This window comes from Maylandia zebra, linkage group LG12 (assembly GCF_041146795.1).
Source record: "Maylandia zebra isolate NMK-2024a linkage group LG12, Mzebra_GT3a, whole genome shotgun sequence".
Lineage (NCBI taxonomy): Eukaryota > Metazoa > Chordata > Actinopteri > Cichliformes > Cichlidae > Maylandia > Maylandia zebra.
The window spans coordinates 5552441-5577032 of record NC_135178.1 but is presented as its reverse complement, the minus strand read 5'-3'; the positions used below and the strand labels follow the sequence as shown (position 1 = coordinate 5577032).

Genomic DNA, 24592 nt, shown 5'->3' with positions numbered 1-24592 from the left:
AGCTAAGGACAACTTTGAGAGAGGTCCGAAAAGACAGCAGAGAGAGAGAGAGAAAGGATGACTGCACTAAAAGACTCAAACGGAGAAAGGAGAAATCCCAAACGGAGGGGAAATGGCTGAGGTTTTGCATTCCACCAGCTTGGCAGTTCATGTCCTCGAATCTTACTGCTCCATTTGTTCTTAATGAAAGACCTGGCCCAGCATGCACCACTGCGTTTAGATCTATTTACTTTCAACAATACTATTTAGAATTCTGCCAAGCAACATTACCTTAAGAAAAAAAAAAGTTGAAGTGCATTTCTCTCTCATATGCGATATCATATTCCATTTAAGCCATTTAAACACTGAGTGAGTTTCATAACCCTTTTAAAAATCTATTAAGTGCTTTGGAATGCTCAAGGGAGCAGATGAGAAAAGAAACAATGCTCTTTACTTTAGCTATAAATCGTGCTCTGCATTTGCTCAATTTATTGTTTTTAATGCTGTGTTTATCGTTTGCCAGATTTCCATGCAGTTTAATCAAGATTATATATCTGTAACTACCCCAGTGGCTCTCTAAGAGCCTGGGCAGAGCTGTGCTAACATCAGCTTGCCATCTGTTCACCATCTTCATTTTGCGTGTTAACATTTGGTTATTGGAACTAAGCACAGTGCAGGTGAGGCTGATGGGAATGTGATTCATTAAAATGGGTTGGTTGCAAATTGAAATTTTTATTTCATAATAGCATTATAGGAAAACACAGAGGAACACCAAGGCAGTTATAATGATTCCTAAAGGGGAGCATGAATGTTTATATCAGCTTGCACTGCAGTCCATTTCAGTGACTGAGATGTTTCACAAAAATCTCCCCTGAGGGAAAAGTAAGAGTATAAGTCAGAAGGATTCCCCATCCGGAGGGGAAGCGTGTACACATCACATAGTGATAACCGTCTGGCTCTGGGTGAAACTCAAGGGATCACCACAATCGTGGAGTGAGTCATACTTTATGGGTTCATCAGCATCTCTGCAAAATCTCACAGTCACACACGGTGACTGAGGCGTGCGAGTCTTCATCATTTCATTGACAAACAGATCTTTTCATCTCTACCTCGGGCACCTATAATAAGGCATTCCCTTCCAGCAATGAGCAACAGTGGAAGAGCAGAGAAGACAGGCTTCAGCACACTAAAAACCCTGACAGTACATTACAATCAAGATTTCATATTAAAATAAGGCCTAAAATGTGTTCAGCATAGAAGACTGCTGTCAGACAAATGCTGTATCCCCTTGAGTCTAGTTAACCCCACACCTAGGCCTTGTAGAAAACATGTACAAGGTGTATGAATAATCCAGGAGTTGTAATCAAAGGTCCAGAAGTCGGCTTTAGCCTGTCAGGGTGTATGGTGTGAAACAGATGGTAGAAAGGTTAATGTTTGGCAACAATGCACGCTTTGACAGCCAGACAACTCGGATGAAGCTACATCTGTTAAAATCATGCTTTTCCACCTTTTCACGGTGGCAGGAAAATACAGAGAAGAAAAACTGAGGAGTAACAAAAGGTGGTCCAGAAGTGAGGAGCCATTACAGCAGTTTGAAAATATATGTGGCGCTTCATTACGTAAAAAAACGTTTGTAGAATATTCAATTTCAAAAGAGGGATTAATGACATTTAATTCTGAATTCCTTTCACAATGAGCCCAGAACACATTTCTCAGGAAACAGCACTTTGTCATAAAGCTTTAATAAAGGGGTGAGTAGGTTTGGCCCAACTATGCCACTATACACAAAACAGGATTTTAAAAAAATGCATAAAAAGTCATTTCAAAGATAAATCTGACTTTGCTGCCCTGCGTTGTTTTAAGACCATCACTGCACAGCGCAGGGGCCGGATGGCAAACAATATGTATGTCTGAGGGCAAGATGATGTGCTCTGCTGTAGGCTGACTGCTGTTTATCCTAACAATGGCACAGCTTGCAAAAAAGCCCTTATCTAATACTATCATGTTTTATTTTCCATGTAGAGGATTAGAGTCCAATCTACTGGGGGCTTTTGTTGTGCAAAAAGGCAATTTTCCCTTCATTTGGGGAAATAAAGCTCTTTTAAATGGCATCACTTCAGATCAAAAGGTTCTATTTTCTGTTTTTATGTTGCACTGCCGTAATTGCACAGCGAGATTTATAAAAACAAGTATAACCGGATTAAGCTTTTCCTTGTTTTCCATCTCGTCATGCATAATTGGGACACTGAAAGAGGTGCAAACAGCAGAATCTGAACCCGTCTGACGATGACATGCAGCAAATCATTAACTTTTACGGCCTAAAATATGCTTTCTGTCGCCTTCATTTCAGCTGAGCATGTCTTTTGCATCTGTAATGGAGTCGTCCAAAGAGGATGTCTATTGTTATATATGGTTATTATTTGAGTTCTTCAGTTGCACTAATGCCTAAGGCCTCCATCTTTTAGCCAAAAACCCTGAGAAACCTATCTTGAGACAGATGAGCAGCTTACTTTTGCAGAAAAACTTACTTTCAGCCTCTCCTTTATTTACAGGGGGCGAACACAGCAGGCAGCTCCACATGTTTGATTTTATTTCTTTTACTTCGTAACACAACTTTAAAAGGGCTCTGCGTGCGATCCTGGAGTTGAACTGGAGACCTTCTGCTTGTTAGGCAAATTTGTAAAGCGCTACACTTTGGAGGCCCTGTTGAGCAGCTTACTTTCTGGAGTTAAAATCAAACAATTAATTAACATCAGAATTTTTTTTTTTTTTACACGTCAGCTTAAATTCCACAATTGTTGGAGAGAATTGGCTGCCGCTGTTTACAACAGTGAGCTTCTTGGGAATTCTGTTGGAAATGAATAGATAAAAGTAATGAAAGTAAATGGATGACTGTGTTTATCTCGGCCTGGAATGATCAGTAAAGTCCCTGGAGAAGGAGGAGTGTAAAGAGCGCTGATATTTTTACACATTCCTGTGCCATTGTCATCACTCTCTACATTCAACAATCACTGTTAGACACTGTGAAGCAATTCAGAGACTAGTGCCCCTTTCCTTTCAAATATCCCAGCAATTACAAGGACTCTACATCCCTGCTCCAGTCTAAGACAAACTGTGCCATCTTTTCAAGTGTGTGCGTGTGCAACCCAGTGGGAAAAAACAAAAAAAACCAAACAAAAAACAATGGCAAAGCATCGCAAATTTCAGACTAAATAATGTCAAGTCTTTTCCCAGTCTGTTCAGATGTGTAGGGTGCCTCAGCCCGAGGCGATGCCAGGTTGCATTAAAAGTCCGTCGGGCACATTGAAGAGTCAACAAGTATTAGTGACTCTGTGGTGCTATACGATGGGACAGGCACAAAGAGTCTGAATGCTCACAATGGCTGCATTGCACACAGGTGCAAAAGTGGTGCTCTGCAGGAAGCAGCAAACACCAAGAGGTTTGATTCTGTTTCCATCAAAAGAGCTGAGAATTTACACTAATTCCAGGTAAAGTAACCTGCTGAGATTCAAGGCTTCCCCTACTGAGTAGATTCTACTGAGTTTTTTTTTTTCCATTAGTGGATTTGTCCGCCTTTAATGTGTTCCTAAATGCAGGCTTGCAGATATTTCCTAAGAACTTGGAAAACAACTCTGCCAATCAAAGATTTTTTTAAATTATTGGCCTGGATGAAACTCGCTCCCTAATCTGGCAATGTACCTAAATATTCACACTGCATCAGCGTTTATTAAAGAACACTCAAGTAAAACAGAAAAGAAAGGTTTAATTCCAAATCTTATCTATTAAAAAAAACAGTTATCTTTGTTCTGGCAAATCCTCCCAAAAAAATAAGGCTCTGTGCTGCTTCTGTTTCTCATTCGATCACCGTTTACATGCTTGTAAGTCACATAGAAAAAATGTCACAGCGGTATGTTAAACTCATGGGGATAATTAAATCAAGACTTTGAACACCTCCAGCTATACTATAAAGTTCGAAGACTGTTTTCCATTTAGCCTTGTTTAGTTATCTTGCTGGACGCTTGTAAAGGTTAGGTCACATTCCTCAGGTGGCGCTGGGGGTCTCGTGCAAAAGAAGAGCTCTATTTTAAACACACGGTTCAGTCTTTGGATTTAACAACCAAGCCGAACAGTCAGTTAGATGGGAGAGTATCGTGCCCGTCTTCAAGAGTATAAGTAGACTTTCATGTTACGCAGAATGTTCCCACCGAGGCGAGGTAGTGCCCTTCAGAGATATTTAGCCTGTCTGTTCACCTATGTCGTGCATGGTAAAGGAAATGGAAGCAGATTTCAGATGCACCTCTTAGTGCTTTTAGTGAGGGTAATGGTTTAATGGATTGTGATCAAATGGGAGGGAGGTGCAGCAGGACAGGCATTAAGTCCACCAACATTGGAGCTGATCTGAAGGATGAAGATTTGAGCTGGCCCAGAGGAATATAAATAGCCCACAGCCCATCCCTTCAAACCTCTCTCTCTTCCTGTTCACCTGAACAAGAAGAATCTGCATAATCCTTGAATTAAAAATTTCTGTCCTTCCACGTTAGCTCCGGACCAAGATGAGACACAAAAACGACTTACCCTTCCCTTCCGAGCAGTTCCCACTTTGATTCATGGGCCACTGCCACGAACTTGACTCTTAATGTTGAAGCAAGTTGAATAAAACATATAATAATGGCACATGCCTTCTGCATTTTACTTTTAGGTTGAGCAGTGTAGTAGGTAGAAGTCTCTCCTACCTAAGTGTATAATACATTCATTAGATTTGTAACCTGACTAGTGCAGTGTATGATCAGAGTGAGATGTGCAGAATGAGCTGATTGAGGCTCTCAGTGGGAGTGACTGATTGCAGCTATTTGTTTGAGAAGGAATGGGGCGTGCCTGCAAACAACACAGCTGATTCAGGTTGCCAGCATTTAGCTGCAATGATTCAACAGTATTGCTCTCAAACTGCAGTCCAGACATTATCCAGTTTTACATGATACAGTGGGGGAAAATAATTCTTTGATCTCCTGCTGATTTTCCAAGTTTGCAAATCCGCCAACTCAAGAAAGCACATGTCCAGGCCCCTCTTAAGTTTGCCGGTGAACGTCTAAATGACTCAGAGAAGGCTTGGGAGAAAGTGTTGTGGTCAGATGAAATCAAAATCAAGCTTTGGCATCAACTCGACTTGCCGTGGTTGGAAGAATAGAAAGGCTGAGTATGACTCAAAGAACACCATCCCCACAGTTAAACACGGAGGTGGAAACATTATGCTTTGAGGATGTTTGCCCAAAAGGTCTTTGCAAATCATGCCATGTACTATAAAATCTTGGATGCGAACCTCCTTCCCTCAGCCAGAACACTAAAAGTGTGTCGTGGATCAGTCTTTCAGTATGACAATGACACAAAACATACCGCCAACGCAACAAAGAAGTGGCTAAAGAAGAAGCACAGGAAGCAGAATAATTACATGGACCTTAAAGATCCAACATGAGACTAAATGAGCTAGTCATGACCAAAAAAATGACAATCACTCGTCAGTTGTTTCAGTAACTATGAGCTGCGAGTGGTAACCATTTGAGTTTACAAAACGCTGCAGTCATCAACAAGCTGTGAACACACACACACACATAAAAGACAGGCTAAGCCTGCAGCCCACTGAACATACTTGTCTTCATAACTTAACTTCTAATTTATTTCGTTGACGTCCTCTTTGGTAAGAGGACATGAATGTGGGGTGGTGGTTAGCACCGTTGCCCCCTGGATATGAATCCATCGGGTGTCTGGGGCCCTTCTGTGTGGAGCTCGAATAATCTGCCTGTATGAGTTCTCTAAAGGTACTCCGGCTGCCTCCCCGCAGTCCAAAGACATACATGTTAGGTTAATTGGTGATTCTAAATTACCCATATTTTTAGAGTGAGTTGTTTGACCTGTTCAAGACGTACCCAACCGTTTGACCTATGACAGCTGAGAGAGGCTCAAGTCTCAATGAAACCCTGAACTGGATAAACAGAAGATGGACTTTTGTTAAGATGTAGGAACCAAATGTGCTTAGGGTTAGGGAAAGATCACGGTTAAAATGTAGACTCTGAAAGCAATAAAGCCTGTTACCAAGCTACATTTGCTATTTTATAAAAACACAGAAGAGTTGATATATGTTTCTTAACATTGCTTCTAGATATCTACATAACATATGCAGACAGCAGCCTACTCAGTCTTCTCCTACTAAGGTAGAAAAGGGTATCAATGACAACAGCTATTGGGTCTTTAGGTGCTCAGCAATACACCTCACAAAAGTGAAGTTGAGTGGATAAGCAGTTGTCAAGAAAATAAAACAACACACACACATTCTCTGCAGATAGTAGTTCATAGAAAGAATGCACTGCTTATATAGTCAACAGTAGTGTGCAAACTTTAAGTGACACCAGTTGCAGTGACTAAACTTTCATGGCAATCCATCTAACAGATGTCATTTCAGTACCAAAGCCCCTCTGCAACTAACAGAAGAGCTTACACTGTCATCCCCAGAGCCATGCTGCTATTATGGATAAGACCTATGGAAATGAACAAATCTTGAAACAAGAACCTTTGAGAAACACTGCTTTAGATGTTAACAAGCTGTAAAGAAAAACTGTACCATCAACACTAAGATTACTGACAATCCAGCCTTCCACCTGAACAACAGTAGTGCCTTTCAATTTGCCTCATGTGCGCCTCTTTCCAAAGATTGTTTGAAAATATGAACAGAAACTTTTGTGACTGTCACATCCAGCAGACAAAGGACCCTTTAAACTGAGGTTGAGGCATAATTAGGTGTTCCATATAGAGCCATGGAAAACAAGCAGCAACATTATTAAAATTTTAATGTGACTTTTCTGCAGGCTGCTCTGTAATGAGACAAAAGTGTTGTAGGAGGGTTACAGGAACAGTGTGGCACACACAAAAATAAACCAAGGAGGTACTTTCACACCAAGGTAATTAGAGTGTTTATAGGAGGCAAGAAGGTTCTTGATGCCACAGCAAGGGAAGAAGACAGAGGAAGACAGAGGAGGGGAGGGGGGTAAACTAAGGCTCATTGTTAGGCAGGTGATTTACGAGGGTACAGGGGCTCCCGGGCCCTGCCAGTGGAGGGATAGAGCTTCTGTCGCTATAGCACCCTCGGCCCTTTGTATCCATTGTGCTTAGCCAGGGCTGGGGGGCTGTGTGTTCTGGGGATGAAAGTGGGTGGAGGGAGGTTGGGGCGATTGTTGGTTGAGCGCTGTGGTGCCATTGCAGGGCCGGGGCCTGTACATCTTCAACACAGACAGCAGCACAGATCAAAGGCAGCACTGTTCCCTCTCTCTAAATCACACAAGCCTTTGAAAACTTCCCACATCATTTGCACAAAGGGATGATATGCCTCTGCTATGCTAGAAGACCACTGACTATAGTGTCAGAAAACCAAACACCAACACTTTATAGCATCCACAGTGCAAAAATTATCCCAAGTTTCCTTTTCACTGAAGTTGCTTTGCAAAACTGTAGCTTTGCTATATGCACCTTTCAATGGGCTCTATGCATGTCCTGCGCAGTGCCGTGGGTAGATTAGCTGTCTGGTGTATATAAAATGAGGTCACCTTCTCCCTCAACTCCAGACAGACATGGCTGTCTGAGTGCTGTCTGCCTTTCTCGACAGATAGGTTTGTCACCATGCACTACTTGACCTTTTAGAGCTTTGGTGATAACACTCCTTCAGGCCAAAATCAATTATGGGAGGCTAACATGATAGCAAATAAAGGAAGCGTGTGATCCTAGCATGATCCTATTGATGGATACAGATTCTAAGGCTCCCTGGTCCGTGTCACTGAATTTCTGCTGATAATTTCATCAGACAAGCTAATGGAGAGTCCGACAGCCTCGTTTTGATTTTCCTCACAGGACAGTGTAGCATAAACACTCTAATTCTCTTCCTTGGCAGCAATTCATAAACAGTTATCCTGAAGTGAATGAGGATTAGAATTCAATTAGAAAGTAGGGCAGTGGTGTTTACAACAACCTTTTGTAATAGAGAGATTAAAACATATTGTTGCGATCTGCCTTTTTGTAACTTGTGTTAATTTCATGCAGGTCCAAAACAAAATAAAGAAATATTTGAAACATCTTAATCTTGAATATTTCTTAATCCTCTTCAGATGTGTGCATGACAACTACATGGGGAGACTTAAATGACAGTGGGTGGTTTGTTGATTTGTTGATTGTTCAAACTTTTCTTTTGCCTCCAAGCTCTGGCAGAAAGAATATCATAGAACATCTTTTGTCCAAGAAAACAAAATTTCAGCTTTAGCCTGAATAACTTTTTTGTTTAAACACACCACGAGTCTGTCGCCATACTCAATGATGTATGAGGGTACTACTAACATTGGAGGAATCATCCTACTTTTAGAAGGTAACATTTAGCAATTTTCCCATTTTAGTTTAACATGTAAGCATCTTTGCTAATTAGCACTAAACTGAATCTGAAAGCTGATAATGAATACAATCACTTTGCATCGATGTGCTCAAAAAGTGAGTATTGAACAATGTTTGACCTGTAGAATAGAATAGAATTAGAATAGAATTCAACTTTATTGTCATTGCACATGCACAGGTACAGGGCAACGAAATGCAGTTTGCATCCATCCAGAAGTGCTTTAGTGATATAGATATATTACAATATATATTAGCAATAATATAGATATGTGAGTATATTACAGAAATGGGTCTATTACGGTATGTTATAATGTACACGGTATGAAGTATGTTGTGAATATGGCAATAAATAAAAAAGTTCACAGCCTGAAAAATGGTAGCATAAAGTTTGGGATGTTCATTCTCCTCTGGGCTACTGCTATTCAATAGCCCACACCATAGCTCAAATTTGACCATGGTTTTACTAAAGCCAGGGTCCCAACTGCAAGAAGAGTGAGAAAAGAGCTAAATTAATCTGAACATGGTACTGTAATAGGATGTCACTGTTGCAACAAGTCAATTTGCGAAATGTCCTTATTCCACAATGAGCCATAAGTGTATTGTAATTTATTATTATAGATTAGTAACTTCAGCAAAAATACTGTGCACTGAGAGCTTCATAGAATAGGTCTGAAGGACCTAGTCGTCTTGGATTGGCAATGCAAGAGTCTTTGTCCAAACCTGAGAAGGTGTGGTTATAGGATTTTTGGGGGCACTTTAGGAGGCACACCACTCTTTGCTGCTGGAATTCTCAAAAAGTTTAAGTGGACTTGCGAAAGCATACGTGGAGGCAGCAGTACATGGGGATCGAACGGAAAGTTGCTACTGTAAACAAATGCTAGAGCAGCAAAGGTAAATCAAGACCAGGAAAACCTGGACATCAACCATTCTGACAGCTCAACTCCAGACTCCAGAAATATTGAACAAGTGCTTCAGAAAGTTCTAGATGAGCATGACAAGAAACTAGACAAGACAGGAGAAACGGCTTTAGCACAGAAGAAGCTAGTTGAGAGAGAGTTGGGAGTCAACTGGAACCTGGATCAACAATGAGATGAAATTTTCCATATAGGGAAATCCTTCAATCCCGCTTATGTTTATCTCAAAAAGTACCATCTCAAATTGGGGATATTTATGAAGTCATTTCAACATTTTTCACAAATTTCTTGTTCAATAAGAGCGGATAGCTGGTTCTGGGTTTACGGTTAGCGTTCATATATTCAATACACTGTGATGGTAATAAAACAATAACATAATGACAACCTACTGCAAATTTCCAAAGATTTTTTCTGTGGGCATCACAAATGTTTGTGGTTAACATCATGGCAATTCATCTAATAGTTCTTGAGTCATTTTGCAAATAACAAAAAGTCGATCTCATGTTGCGTGAGATGAAAGGTCTTCACAAATAAATAAATAAATAAATGATGTTCTGCGGACCATGAACACATGGACTAAGTTCCACAAATTCCAAACAGTCACTGGGATTTCAGTTTAACATGTGAAAAGGCAAACAACATACATACTATACGGACGAGCCTTGGCTTCAAATTTATTGTGGAAAACGTGCTATATTTCCAAATGATTGTATGATGCATTTGAGTCAATTAGTTTGTGTTCAGGGCAACATAAAAGAAACTTGAGAGCACTGAGCATCAGAGTGTTTCATTTGTAACAGGTCATGAAGTGCTGTGAGGATATGTTTAAATAAACCATCGCTTCTGTTTATTTGCTGCCCACTGAGCAGCCTGTGTTAAAAAGCTGACAACAGTGATAAAGGCATAAACGAGCGCGCACTGCCCACTGATGCTGAGACCCAGTCTGTGCCGAGGTGAGCGCCCTGTGGTGGGGTGCTATCAAGATCAGTGGCTTACTGCGCTCATTAGGTGTCTACTTGCATGTGATTTCATTCATCAGAGCAGGTCCACTTTTTTCTTTCCTGACATCAACTTGAAATAATTATGCATTGTGTCTGGCCCCGGGGTTGTGAATCTGAACCTTGAGTCAATGATCCATGCGCCATCGTAATCCATCATACAGCTTTTGGACTGCATGCGAGTATGTGTGTGTGTGTGTTCGGGAGCTGAACAAGGAGGAAGCAGAGATAAAGAAATAATAATTCCTCATCCTTCGTGCCACATCGTTATTTGAATGGAGAGCATCTCACGACACAGACACGGTAACACCTGGCACAGAAAGGCTGGGCAAAGGCAGTTGCCAAGGACTTAGGTGCTGAGCAGGCACTGATCAACGTCCCCTTCCATCCTCAAATGCCTGCATAGAAATTGTTCTGGCATTTAAGCACTTACGATAACGCCAGCAGGAAAATTCCTGGTGGCAAAATGACATTTCAAAGTGATGTAAACAGGTAAACAGCAGTATTCAGTTGTGCCAAATTAACCCCTTGGTTCACAAACAGTTAGGGTAGGGGGATGTCTGAGAGTGAGAGCCAATTCGCTGTTCTCCAAATTAGGCTAACCTCTGGGGAGGGGAGGGTCTCGCTCTCCCTCCTTCTCTCTTACACACAGAGCAATATATTACCTTTTTGGTGTGAGTGACTGACAAGTTTATTTTACCCTTTTTACACTTTTCCCACATTCTCTTCATTAACCCTTCGTGAGACCAAATTTGAGGCAAGCCCTTTAAAAAAACGAACACTAGCACGGACTGTTAACAAATTGTAACTATGGGCAAATACAAGCACAGGCAAATGTAGACAAAGCATTTCTCTCTCTGCACGTCTTGCTATATCAATAATACATGAGACCGCCTCCTTCTCTGTGATTAAAGGTGATGTATCCAAGCACCACAGGTGTGGCATCACCAAACTGTGCTTTCAAATTCTAGTTAGTAAAACATGTGTACAGTCTGAAAGGGTTTCTTCAAAGAAGTGATTATGCCTGGGAAAGTCAGCAAAATTGAAATGTGTAGGTTAGTCAGATCTTCAAAGACTGAAAATAAGCAGAAAAATAAGACTTCGTGTCACCTGACCAGGGCGTTCTTAACAAAAAAAGCTCTAATTGCAACATTTTCCATCAGTTTGTAGCATGCAAATGAATGTGCATGTTGTGACTGCTGTCATTTTTAAGGAGACTGCAGCTGTCTTATTTCTACATCTTGCATTTCCTGCTCTTGCAGAGTCAGCCAGTATTGACAGAAACCCTCGCCAGGAATCTAATGTCCCCCAGACGCTGGCCAGGGCTGGGCAAAAGGCCACATCCAATCAGCACCACCACCAGACAATATCAAAGACCAGTGGGCGAAAGGAGATGGGATTGGATGGCAGTGGCATAGAAGGAGAGGGCGAAAGAAGACAGAATGAGAGGTTGAATCTCATTAGCTCGCTTTTAAAGATGAGTCACCGCACAGCAGATTACTGAACACCATCCAGGACATTGGAGTCATACAATGGGTACAAGTATCAAAATTACAGGGAAATTGAACAGAGAGATTGCGGGGGGTCCCACGAATGATGAAAAGCAATGACCACGAGCAAACATGGTGATGGGATGAGCCGGCTCAGATGGAAGGTGAGAGCAGAAGAGGTGTCACTTTTGAGAGAGATGCATGGAGGGAGATACATGATAGCGCAGGTTGGTGGTTGAAAAGGACAAGGAGTGGAGGGGGGTGGTCGGCCAGTGTGCTGGCATCGTTTACCTGCATCACCACTTGCTGCCATGGTAGTGGTTGGCTGGTGGGGGGGTTGGGAGGCAGATTGGCACGCTCTAGCTGTAGGTTGACGTTGCGACGCTCCTCCTCAAGGGCGCGGGTCAGCTGCTCGAAACGTGCCTCCTGCTCTTTCACTGAGGCCAGGATGCTGGCGGCTGAGCGAACATCATAATCCTCCATGTTCAGTGTCGGTCGCGGTTTTACAGATCTTCCAAGGGAAGAAAAGGGGGAGGAAGAGGGGGCACCAGGTCATTTAACACACCCAGACCCAAAAAAGGCTGGATGAGTGACATCAAATGGCTGACGCATGCCTCCAGATCAAAGTCAAAACAAACGGCTTGTTTGCTGGCCAAGACAGGATACACAAGCTTTAACAAACACCACCGTGACAGATGAAAATAGAACAATTAGGGTGGGTGACTGGATAAGGGAAACAGGGTTATAACACAAAGAGTGTATCTGTTACAGACAAATCTTTGTCACTCTGACCGTGCGTTCTCCAGCCAACACCCTGAAGGGACATGCTCAGATTCTCCTCATAAAGGGTGACTACAAAGTCTCTGATACTGCAGGCCAGCACAGCAAACACATTAATGAGGATGCACTGCAGGGTGCCAATTATGTGTTTGCTTTCAGAAGTTTGAGCCTTTCTTATAATTAAGACAATCCTGGCACCGAAGATAGCATTCACTGCAGATCTGCAAGAATATCAGGGATGAAAAATAAATACCTAATCCACCAGTTCTAAAAACAACAAAGGGGATGCAACAGCACAGTGGAGACTCACAAAAGCAAAGATTTTTTTTGTGTTTGTTTGTTTTGTTTTCTTTCTGGATACGATCTCAGCCCTACAAATGAACAGTCATAGGCATAAGCGTGGAGGAACGGCGCTGTCATTGGATATAGTCATGCAGAGAGCCATAATGCATTTTGACACACAGGCGCTGTTACAGGCACAAATCCAACACATGCAAGATTCCCACAGCCACCCAAACGGACACCCAGGCCTGGTATCAGGCACACACGCACACGCCATCTATCATAAACAATCAGGATTTCCAAATAACATTAGCAGGCTACAGAGCACATCAATGGCACACACACACACACACACACACACAGCCCGATATTCATAACTGATGGTGGTGTGATATCGAGGGGGCTGACAGCACAATAACAAATGGGTGGTTGGACATACAAAACCCACAGTAATACAGACCTAGTAGATAAGCAGGCTGAGAGCTGTTAGAAAAGAGACATCCCTCTCTCAAAACAGAAGCAGAGGGATGAAACGGCAAAAGGAACAGAGAGCTGGGAGAGGGGAAGAGAAATGAAGGGAAGACAAAAGAGAAAATGGAAGAGATTAAAACAGAAGTGAAACATAGAAAACACCAAACGGCTCTTTTAACTACCTGACTTTGTAGTAAACTCAAAGGTAAAGAAACAAGTATTGGAGCATCATCACATTATTAAAGTTTGTCCACATTTTATTAAAAAATAAAAAAATGCTTTTTATATTTTAAAAAAAAAGCTTCATTACTCAAAGTGTAGCTCCATTTTTTACAGCTAGAACATTAATCATGCAAAGTTGGCAGCTATCCCAGGGCCTCCAGATTCCCCTGTTCACTGGTGAAGGGTGATAATGTGATTAATTGAAAATGTATTGTTAGCGTGCAATAGCAACTGATAGAGAAAGTCTGTGGTGGGAGAAAAACACAGTTAAAAGAAGAAAAAATATTTAAAACATTCCAATTTTGCCAGAGTGGATTGCCCAATAAACAAAAATATAGATATTTTTCCAACAAAATGTCACGTTTTTAACGACCTGACATGTTAAGAAACTGTCATTTTTTCCCGTGTGCATCAGTAAAGACATTTGCATTCATTTAAAAGTCATGATATGCTGTATACTGCATATTGGTTGACGTGGCAGACACTAGAAGGTTAAACAAGAAGGTTCTCTACAAAAATCAAGAGCTGACACTCAGTCAGCAGTTGCATTATATCAAAGCATTCTGGATATTTTCTAGCTGATCTTGTCTCGAGGAGGCGGTCTAGCTCAGCAGGGGTTCACCAATGCAGATGCAAGCATTTGAATCTTAAACAGCTTTGGATACCAAAACAGAATGTATGGCTTTCAAAGGGTGTGTACATGTGTGCATAAAAAGAGCCTTCTTTTACAATAGGATCCGGTGAGCACCAATAAGGGCCTTTGAAGCACACAATCCCTCTTTGAAGTTTCCTACATGCTGATCATTTATTTATTTGGAGTGGAGTCTGGCTCTTTCTTGCAATACTACCAAGGAGAATGTGCTTCCAAAGTTAAACTCCACAACCATCTGAACAAAAGAAAATGTTTCATTTTCTGTTTACAGGAACAAAATCTCTCATTATAACTCTCGAGAATCTAGTATTTTTAAATGAATTGTTCTTCCTAAAACATTTATGTCTGGTTTGAGTTTACGGTAATCAGCCGGTCAGGTTTCAAAATGGAAACAGGGCTGGGAAATGGAAAACTGCGCTCAAAAATAGCATCCTTGTCTGTTTTCAAAGTTATCCACTACTTGAGATAAGTGACAGAAATAGAGTCCCATAGGCCATGTTGATTGGGCATATTTGCGGACAGACTCTAATGATTCACACCCCTGGAGGGTTAGGGGGGCAATGTAACCATTGCTTCCTGAGTCATAAAGGGAATTATATGGCAGGCATGTCAGCTACGCCCCACAGCTTATCATTACACACCAACTTCTGGCCATACTTAAAATAGCCCAGAATGGTCAGGGAGGGGGCATCTGAAGAATTCCCCTCTTCCACCATGACAGCCCTCGTTTTTTATTTTTGGCTTTGGTTCAGCAGATGTTTGATAACGGCCTGGGTCAGAGGGGATGAAAACATAGCCATGTTCTTAGATACACCCTAATTACTCCCAAACTTTATGTGGTGGAAACATATCAAAATACAACTCCAGGGGTGTGGAGTGTCACTTGTGTGTGCCACTACATGAAGTTTATGTGTGGAAGGAATGAAAACTAATCAAAGAGATGATATTTAAAAAAAGGAAAGAAAAAAAAGAAAACTGTTTAATTAATTCCACAAAGAGAAGTGGGTTACATCTCACTACTCTTAAGGCGTAAACATCTTTAATTAAAAGGAAAACAAGCTCATATTCCATGTGCAGAGCTGACGCTTCACTTGCGCTGTTGCAAGGCTTTTCCTCAGCAGTGAACTCGCTTTAGCAAAAACTCACCGCTCTAAAAATAGCCCGGTAATAAATATATCCACACGGCCACATTTTTGAGTGTGGATTGGTAGATGAGAGGCAGCAGTCGCTCACTTCAAAGGCCTGCTGGAAAATCCTGTAATAAATCCCTGGCACTTTATTCATCAGGTCTGTTGGACTCCCCTAAAACAAATCTTCCAATGACAAGACCCTCTGCCATCAAACCCCTCTCTGTAGTAAACTGGCAGACATTTGAACTGATGTTATTCTCAAGAACAGCTTGAAAGGAGTGAGGCGCCAGCGGTCTGGTTATCTGCCTAAATTACACAAAGGCTCTGACCAGTGGAAAGGTGGAACGGCAAAGATTTGAGCTCTGTCCTTTCTTTTCCTCCTCTGGTGTAAAGCAGTGCTGTGTACAGACACACACCAGCAGTTTACCTCGTATCACCATCTGAAACAGCCAATGTGGAAACTTGCCAAGTGCATCTGTAAAAATAACCCGTTATTCCACTGAGGACTGGGTGTTAAACCCTTAATGCTTTGCAGCCGGGAGGTATTTTGGAAGTTTAAGGCGAGTCAAATGATGCGATATTAGTTTTTAGGATTTTTTCCAGTGTTTGATTTATCATGATCTAATTTTCAATCAAGATAAAACATAAAATATGGCATGCTAATTTGTGAGATTCAGGTTCACATCAGGTTAGTTTACAACAGAGCTATTATTGCCTTTTCCCAGTATTCATGCTAAGTGTGAATCTTTAAACTTTTTACATATTCCCCAAATATCCACTGTTTTCATTTTGACTTTGGTAAATTTTAAGAATCAGAGACCAAAGACTGACTGGATGTGTTGCTCCTGAGGAGGCCAACAAGAGCAGAAGCCTCATATCTTGAGGGAGTTGGCTAGGGGGTTATTAGGGAATTGGGGGAACAGATTGGGAGGTAGAGGATGAGGATAATTGAGTGTGACCATTGGTGCCCGATATTGAGTTAGGAACATTCACCTGATTAGGGACTAGGTGGGTGGTGCTGTTCCCCCAGTCCACCCCACCCCTTACTGCCAATTTACCCCTTCTAGAGGCAGCTCAAATTAATTCTTTGCCTAAACCCATCTGATGCACATCTGAGGATGCAGCTCACAGCGGCACAATTGGGTACTTAAAAGCACCTGCTCCTCCTAGAGTGTGTGTGTGTGTGTGTGTGTGTGTGTGTGTGTGTGTGTGTGTGTGTGTGTGTGTGTGTGTGCAGTCTTTAATCTCTTTCCGCTGTTGACGTTTCATATAGTCAGAAGACAAATTGGAAATATTAGTAGTATTGCTCCACCTTAAAGTGTCATCGCAGAGCCAGTAATTTCAGCCATTTAAGAGATTTTTTTTACCCTTTGCTAAGAAGTCCAATACGTCAAAGCTCTCATGGAGTGTGACTGACAGCTAAGTGATTCATTATAATGACAGACACTTAGCTGCTGTGTTGGATATTTTTGCTCAGCCACAGGAAACCTTTATAAGCTGCTCAAGAGCTACTCAAGAACATGAAAGTCAGCTTGAAGTGGGACTTGCAGGCCGTTGCAGATACTATAGTGATGAAGTGATAGTTTATAGTTTCTTTTTGTCTTTGAAAAAATGACACAGGATTCATCAAACACTTGTAAAAAAAGCATTTTTTTAAGTGAATTGCTATTTAATACATGTTACTGAAAGATGACTGCCATTTCCAGTACATATCCGATATGCAAAGATGCTCTGAACACTTCCAACAGAGATGCAACAGGAAATAAAAGAAAGAAATGCACGGTCACCGGGACTGATCCTCCCTCTGATTTAGTATTCCTGTTGCATTTCTTTGAGGAACATTAAAGTGAGTGCTAATGCCCACAGGAGCATTGTTGAGTGACACCAGGATAAGCAAAGCTTAGCGAGGTGTGGGCTCCATAACTAAACATTTTCACAGCTAGAAGAAAAGAAATTCAGTTGGTGTTTACCTGTCCTGTATAATGTGGAAAATCTTATGCAAGTACTTCATATTACATACAAAGTAACCTCATGGTGAAGAGAAAGTACACCCCTTTACAAAATATGGCAAATAAAACCTGAGACAAGCTACAAAACATGACATATACTAAAATGCAGAAGCAGTCTTAAGAAACTAAGCAGACGATTACTGCTTATATAGGATTTAAGAGAGTAAGTAGCAAGTGTGAGCGCCTCAGAAAAAGCAGAGGTTTTACCAGTTTGCTGGTTTGGGCATTCAGGTGTGTGTTAACACAATGCCAAGCAGGAAAGACATCAGCAATGATCTTAGAGTTTGCTGCTGACAGGGAAAGGTTATAAGGCTGTTTCCAAAAGATTCCACGATTCTACAGTGAGAAAGAAAAGAGTCATGAATATATGGCAGGAGGGCGAGCAGAGGCTTTCTATGACAGAGGAGGATGCTAGAGACAGGATCAAAGTGAGGCAGATGAGCCGCTGTGGTGTCCAAAAGTGAGCAGCCAAAAGAAATAGAAGGCTGTACAGTGAGAAAAATTATTCACATGTGAAAAACATTCAAAACAGCTACATATCTTCCTAGGAGTGGATGTCCAAGCAAATTCATCCAAAGGTCAGCGCATGCAATACTTAAAAAAATCTAAGAGCTATACCTCACAGTTAACAGTTAGCTTCAGTTAAATGTTAAAGTTCATAATATTACAATTGGAACGAGACTGAATAAATGTGGCTTGTTTGTAAGAGTTTTTAGGAGAAAGTCTTGTCTTTCTGATAAAAAAAAAAAGAGCATGGTAGCACTGTTTAGCCTGGCCAAGTGGCTCTTCATCTGTCCAGAGAAGTTTGGTCATAAAGCAAAGTGCTACATTTGGTAAAACACTGCAAAAACCCCTCATATCACCTGTCAAGCATGGTAGTGGTAGAGTAATGATTTGCTGCATCCTAGATGCATGAAGGAGCGTTTCCGCAGGTCCTTCCCCCCTGCAGCTGTCAGACTGTACAATCAGAACTGCTCCCAACAAACATAGATGTTTACATCTGCGCTGCAACTGCAATAAGTTAATTAACCGATTCGCACTACAACCTGGTTTGCCTCTTATCTGTAGTTATTTTTATTTAATTTAATAACTGTACAGTACTCTCTGTATATGGTAACCATTGTCCTTAATGTAAATATGTAAGAAAAATTGTGTATGTTTCTGTTCTGTGTCCTGTCTACTGTTTGTTTGTATATGTGTCTTTTTGGCTGCTGTTACAACCAAATTTCCCCTTGTGGGACAATTAAAGGATTATTCTATTCTATTCTCTATTTGGGCTTGTTTTGCAGTCTACCATGAACTCCTCTTTATCCCAAAGTATTGTAGAGTCAGCTTTCCAAACACTGCTTCTGCATTATTGTTAAATAAATACACAAGACTTAATAAATAATAAAATAAACAATGTCACCTCAAGTTGTTACATCATTTTAAGACCTGGTAAATTCTAGAGAATCTTTTATTATTCCCTGATATATAAAACTTTGGAATTGACAGAGGGTGTACTTTTCTTTTTACCATGATGTAGATACAATATGCAATATAACTTAAATGCCACATTCATTTGAACTGTAAGCCCAGTAGGCTGCCATTACTTTGTTTGCTGTGTTGTTATAAAGCTATATAAAAATGCCAGTGCACTCAAAGACCTCATGAATGTTTATTAAGCACAGTCACTGTGATGCAAGTAGATTTTATGTTATGATTGATCCAGAGGGACTAGATCCTCTTAAACATTATGTGTTTGTGGTTAGCAAGATACTGGCATTAGTAAGTCAGCTAGACTCTGATAACACCCTAACTAAATTAACTGGGAGTCTGTTGAATAAGATTGTGTAACATAGTCTACAGGTTTTGATATGGTGACCCGAGCTCAGGTAGATAAGCCACAGCAAGGCATCAGAGAAACTGGATTAAAGCCCAGGTCTTAATTTAATCACAGCAGGCACTGATTCATTCATAATTACAATGCATTCTTTTCTGATGATCAAGATATTTGATATTTGCTCTTTTAAAAGCTTCGGAAGAAGCAATGAACTTAATTATTTCCACCACATCAATGTGGAACTTAACTGAGACTTGAGAATTGCTTTTGTCTTGCACTTATATATGACTGACTCACACCTCAAATACTCAATTACACAGTTTGTTTTTAGAAACTGGACCAGAACGACGTCATCTCCCGTTCACCTCTAAAACACACTACAGTCTGTGCAGAGAGCTAACATTGCTTTTCTACTGACATTTACCACCAGTGATTTAACTGTGTGGATCGCTGAAATAAGAGCACAGTTACTAGAGAGAAAACGCCTCTCAATGTATTGACATAAAAAGCACATAAGGCACCTGAGCGACAAAGCCAATTGAAAGGAAGCTCCTTCGAGGCGCGATAACAGAGAAAGCAAAGTCTCGGATTTGCAAGACAAGGGGAAAAAAATCAGGAAATGCAATTACAGCAATGATGAACTGAACAAAGTGATTAAAGGAAGCAGGAGGTGTAGAGAGAAAGGGGGGCTTACCTTTGATGTTGGTGAGTGCCGTCAGACCACAAGTAGACTGAAGAGAGGCGTAGCTCTGTTGGAGTCAACTCGTTTGTTCAGTCTGCCAGGGAAGATCTGTGGATTAAACACAACATGAAAAATTAAAGCTGCAAGTAGGACTAATTGGGCCCTTGCACTACATGCCGGGGCTAGCCGCAGTCGAGAAGCTTTATTGTGACATGTAGATGTCAGGGGATGTTGCATAAAGGAGTTTCAATTGCTCTGTAAACTAAAGGGACATGAGAACACCACATAAGGTTACGTTTGTTATTTGTTGGAGCAGCGTGGGATTTTAGTCATCAAACTGTTTAAATTAATTTTTAAAAATGTGCTGCGTTGTTGTGGGGACTAAGGCAATCCAAGATGGATGTTTTGTAAGTTTTGGAATGATGCACACGCTTACTAAATTATCCAAATCATGTCTTTAAAATGTACTGTGGGCCAACAGCTGCTATCTATTTTGACACAACCATGAACCAAAAAAATTTGAGTAACAGGTCACAAAATGTTGAGAAAAATCAATACAAATAAAAAAGATGCTGACACTGCATAGTCGATATGTATTAGTATGCAAATTCCTGCACAACCACATTTTTTTCTAGGTAAATGGGAAGTTAGTGCAATGAGTTATTGAAACATGTGCATACATAAATGGGAAGTCACTCTTAAACTCCTTTTAAGAGCCCTTCATAGTTCTCCAGCGCTTGTGAAGGACATTCAAAGCTCTTCTATGGACACTGACTTTATTTTGTTGTGTTCTCTGTCAAGATGACCCTACGCTGCTTTAGTAACATTGAGGTCCGGACTCTGGGGAGGCCAGTCCACGACTGACTGTGCTCCACTCTGTGTTTTTCTATCTATGTAGGCTTTTACTGCAGTGACTATGTGTTTGAAATCATTGCCATGCTGGTGGATCAAAATCCGACCGTACTTTTCTGCGTTCATAATTACATCAATTTTAATAAGATCCCCAACGACACTGACTGAAATATAGCCCCAAACCATGACAGGGCCTCAACCGTGGTTCAGAGATGGCTGTAGACACTCACCTCTCTCCTCACATGCTCCATATGTACTGACAGTTATTCGTAACCAATTTGGAATCAATCCATTAGACCTGTTGATCAGTCCAGATCAGATTCATGACAGCCACCTTTCCACTGAGACCATTTCTGATCGAGGCTTCAGCAAACAGTAGATGGATCAGCTAAAGATGCATGTTGTTATCCAGTTTCCACAAATTTAAGGACACACTGCCCATGATGCCAAAATAAGCCACATTTTAACTAATAGTTTTCACGTTTTTGGCTAATCACTTTGTTGGTGAAAAAACATTCCCCTAAAAATGGTCCCCAATGCCAGTGTCCCCCTCAAAAAACCTTCTGAGAATCTTCAGAAAGCCTGAAGAACTTCTGCTCTAGACCCTTTAAAAAATGACAAGGAAACCTGGCTACTTAAATCTGTCATAGAGCTGTTATTTCAAAGACATATAAAGCACAATCCTTGGAGATGCTGTCATGCTTCTTTCAAGTTAAACTCACTTTTAACTTGTACTGTACCACAAGGTTAAATTTTAGATCCACTAGACCTTTCTGTGCGTTTCCATCGAATATGGACAAATATAACTTTCATTTTTTAAAGTTCATAATTGGTTTTTTGAGGAACTTGTGCTCTATTTTCTTTTTCTGTTCATATCAGTAGGTAGAAAACATGCTGATATTTTTCCAGACACTAATATTCTCCCAGAAAGACCCCTAGAAAAAAAAACTGTGCCTGCTGATTTATTCCTAAATAAATACAGGAGACTGACAGAACTCTGACGAATATGTTATTCTTAATAATTAGGGAACACACTCTCTACTTTCAACCAACCAATATGTCAAGCTGACCTTAATATTCACACTGTAACGCCTCCGAAATATAGACATCACAGACAGAAAGAAAGAAAAAAGGCCAGTGTCCAATACTGCAGTGCAAATTGGTTTTGATGCTTCATACCATGGGATGAATCATTCTGCCATTCACGTAAACCTGTCCAGAGGCTCTTCTTCCTTTGATGGCCGAGAAAACAAAAGCCTGGCAGCAAAACTGCTTGATTGACTAGACTCTTGAAGATGTCACTGATGATGAAATCAAACACAAGCGTATAAACACTTCCTTGCAGGCCAACTTTCATTTCAGAGCTATGGTTTTAGTAGGATGTAACGGTTCCTTAAAAATTGCCTCATATCAAGAAACACTGCACTCAATAAACACAGTTCCTAAATTGAGTTCATCAGTAGTTCACCTAAAATATTAAATAGTAGCTCGGCACAGATACAACTGGGATTCTGACAGATTTTTGATTTAAAAAAAAAAAAAAAAACAGATTTCAAAAGAGTTACTTGTCTGTGAAGTAGATGAAGCGTGAGAGAAGAAAGAAATTGTCCCACATCACCTGAATTTTAAAGACTTTTTTGGACAATTTAGCAAATATAACCACCTAAAGTCTGCATGAACTCATGGTCATCTGCTACATAAACTACCGCGCTCGCCATGTTAAGTATTTCCAGATGCCGCTCTAACTCCAGGCCAAATATGCATCGTGAGTAGTGATGGCACGCAATGTTTCATTAACTATGATGGGGGGGGGGAGTAAACTTTCCTCCCTAGGTTTTAGTTTTTTCAATGATTAGAATATCTTCCTCCTCTCCAGGGATTCCTGGGTGTGTTCACTTCAAGGACAGATAGGCTCTGAGCACCTTGGATTGCTGGTACAAACATCAAAGGCGAAGCTAAACCCGGCCGCATTAGTTCTCACCTTGTTGCTATCTCTCTCTCTCTCTCTTTCTGTGTCTCGTCGGATTCTAGAGGAGGCCTTACATCGCTCTTGAATCGAGATTATGTCAACACACAGTCACGGCTCAGAGTTTCCTTTTGATTCATACGCATTTGATTCTATTTAAAATGATGCAATGCTCTTGTAAGTGGCAGGCCAGCGGAACAACAAGCCGGTTTGGGAATGAAAAGATCAACAGTCATTTGTGATGAATGAATGAATGACACTCCTGTCTCATCCTAGCTAATGGTGCTTACCTCCCACACAATTCTGTGGAGCTGACCAGAGGTTATCAGTGGGAGACTGTGACTATTTACTTGGCAGTCAAAGCTTCCTGTAGCTAAAGAGGTGTTGGTAAATTGCCAATTCTAACATATTGCTCAAGCTTCGGAGGTCATAATGCTTCAACGTCCATCACTGGGCAGCACGGAGGAATACGAGTGGACAAGAACACATTTTTGTAAGCTAGTAGGTTCAACAAACTTTTCTGCGTGGGCAAATCACTGCATGCCTCAAGCTGATTTTTATACACACAATATCCCCAGCCAATCAGATTTTATTTACACTGCTCTTGGTTCTGTGAATTGCGCTCACAGTGTTCGCCGTTGCCCCTGACGCCGCCACCATCATTTGACAGTAATAAGTGCAGAAATCTCATGCAATATTCGTGCTTCATATCAGCGCCTGATACCTCGCCTGCTGTGTATTATGCAGACAATTGCATATTCTATCACGACTTGTCCCCCTTCAACCCACAGAGCGCCCCAGTGTAATTCTGTGATTAATAATGAATGCTGAGTGAGGGTTAGCTAGCGAGCTGACTGACTGACTGACTGAAGGTCTGACTGTCTGGGGAATGCTACAATGATCAAGGCCTTTCTTCAGCTGTCAGCGCCTCTTTGCACTCGAACAGAACTGGAGGTGCATACGAAGGTTACTTGTGATTGCATCTGTGCAATCTGACTAATTGTTTGGGCAAATATGTAAATGCAACGTGAAACGTAAATGCTAAAATATAAACTAAAGAGGATTAATATGCATTGGGGTTACGGTCCAACACAATATATATATAACTTAAATTATAAAACAGGTTGTCGGAGATTAAGGTATAAAACCTCATGCATTTTACGATAATGATTCAGAAGACAGTATGCTGTATTGCTAGGATGTTGTTTGGCGTGTTTTAACAGCATTATAGCATTTTACAACACATAGATACACCAGCTGAGATATACTCTGGAGGCAGAAATAACTAACCTCACATTCAAAGAAACGTAACCTAACCCTAACAAAGCACTTTTCGAACTCTAACTATACGGTGCTCTAACAGGAAACCCACCCCAAAACAGCACAGCATATTAGTCCAGAGAGCTATAAGGAAGACACACTGTACCAACACAAAAACAAACTTTATTATGTGGACACAGCAGCTGAAGCCACTGAGAGGAATATTGTTATGCCTCAGGTTTATATATGACTCAAATAGCCTTGTCTGTCTTCTCATAGATTAAAAAGAAAGAAAGAAAGAAACTTGCACCTTATTGGAACTTGTTTGGAACGTGCTGTTCTAAGACTGAATCCCTTGACATCTCCGCAGTTCAAGGTAACTGCACAGCTGAAAGCAGAGCTAAGACACATTGTACTATAAATGCTCCCCCTGTGTGCAGAATGTGTTTGTAAAGTGCAGCAGCTACACAAGGAAACTACAGAGCGTCATTGTTAGAGGCTCGGCTCACAAGGAAAAGAAGAGAAGCTCAGGTTTCTCATCGTGAAGAGCTGACCTTGGCTAACACTGCTTTCATTTAAGGCAGAAAGAAAATATTCCACCTCATCAGAACTAAATGCCTCTCAAGATGTTAACTAAGAACAAAAAAATAAAAATCCAG

At 41.0% G+C, this 24592-nt stretch overlaps 1 protein-coding gene across 11 annotated transcripts in view; it reads right to left on the bottom strand.

Moving 5' to 3' along the window:
- Positions 1–24592, bottom strand: part of arvcfb (ARVCF delta catenin family member b) — a 266459-nt gene that overhangs the window by 131561 nt on the left and 110306 nt on the right. For 9 of the 11 annotated variants that reach the window (XM_076890600.1, XM_004567262.4, XM_076890606.1 and 6 more), the window contains 3 exons: positions 19868–19963; positions 13328–13419; positions 12097–12316 (listed from right to left, as the gene is read on the bottom strand). In XM_076890600.1, the coding sequence (XP_076746715.1) occupies positions 12097–12288 (192 nt within the window). In that variant the 5' untranslated portion in view covers positions 12289–12316; positions 13328–13419; positions 19868–19963. The remainder of the gene's footprint in view (positions 1–12096; positions 12317–13327; positions 13420–19867; positions 19964–24592) is intronic. The other 2 variants (XM_076890603.1, XM_076890609.1) reach the window with 2 other exon arrangements.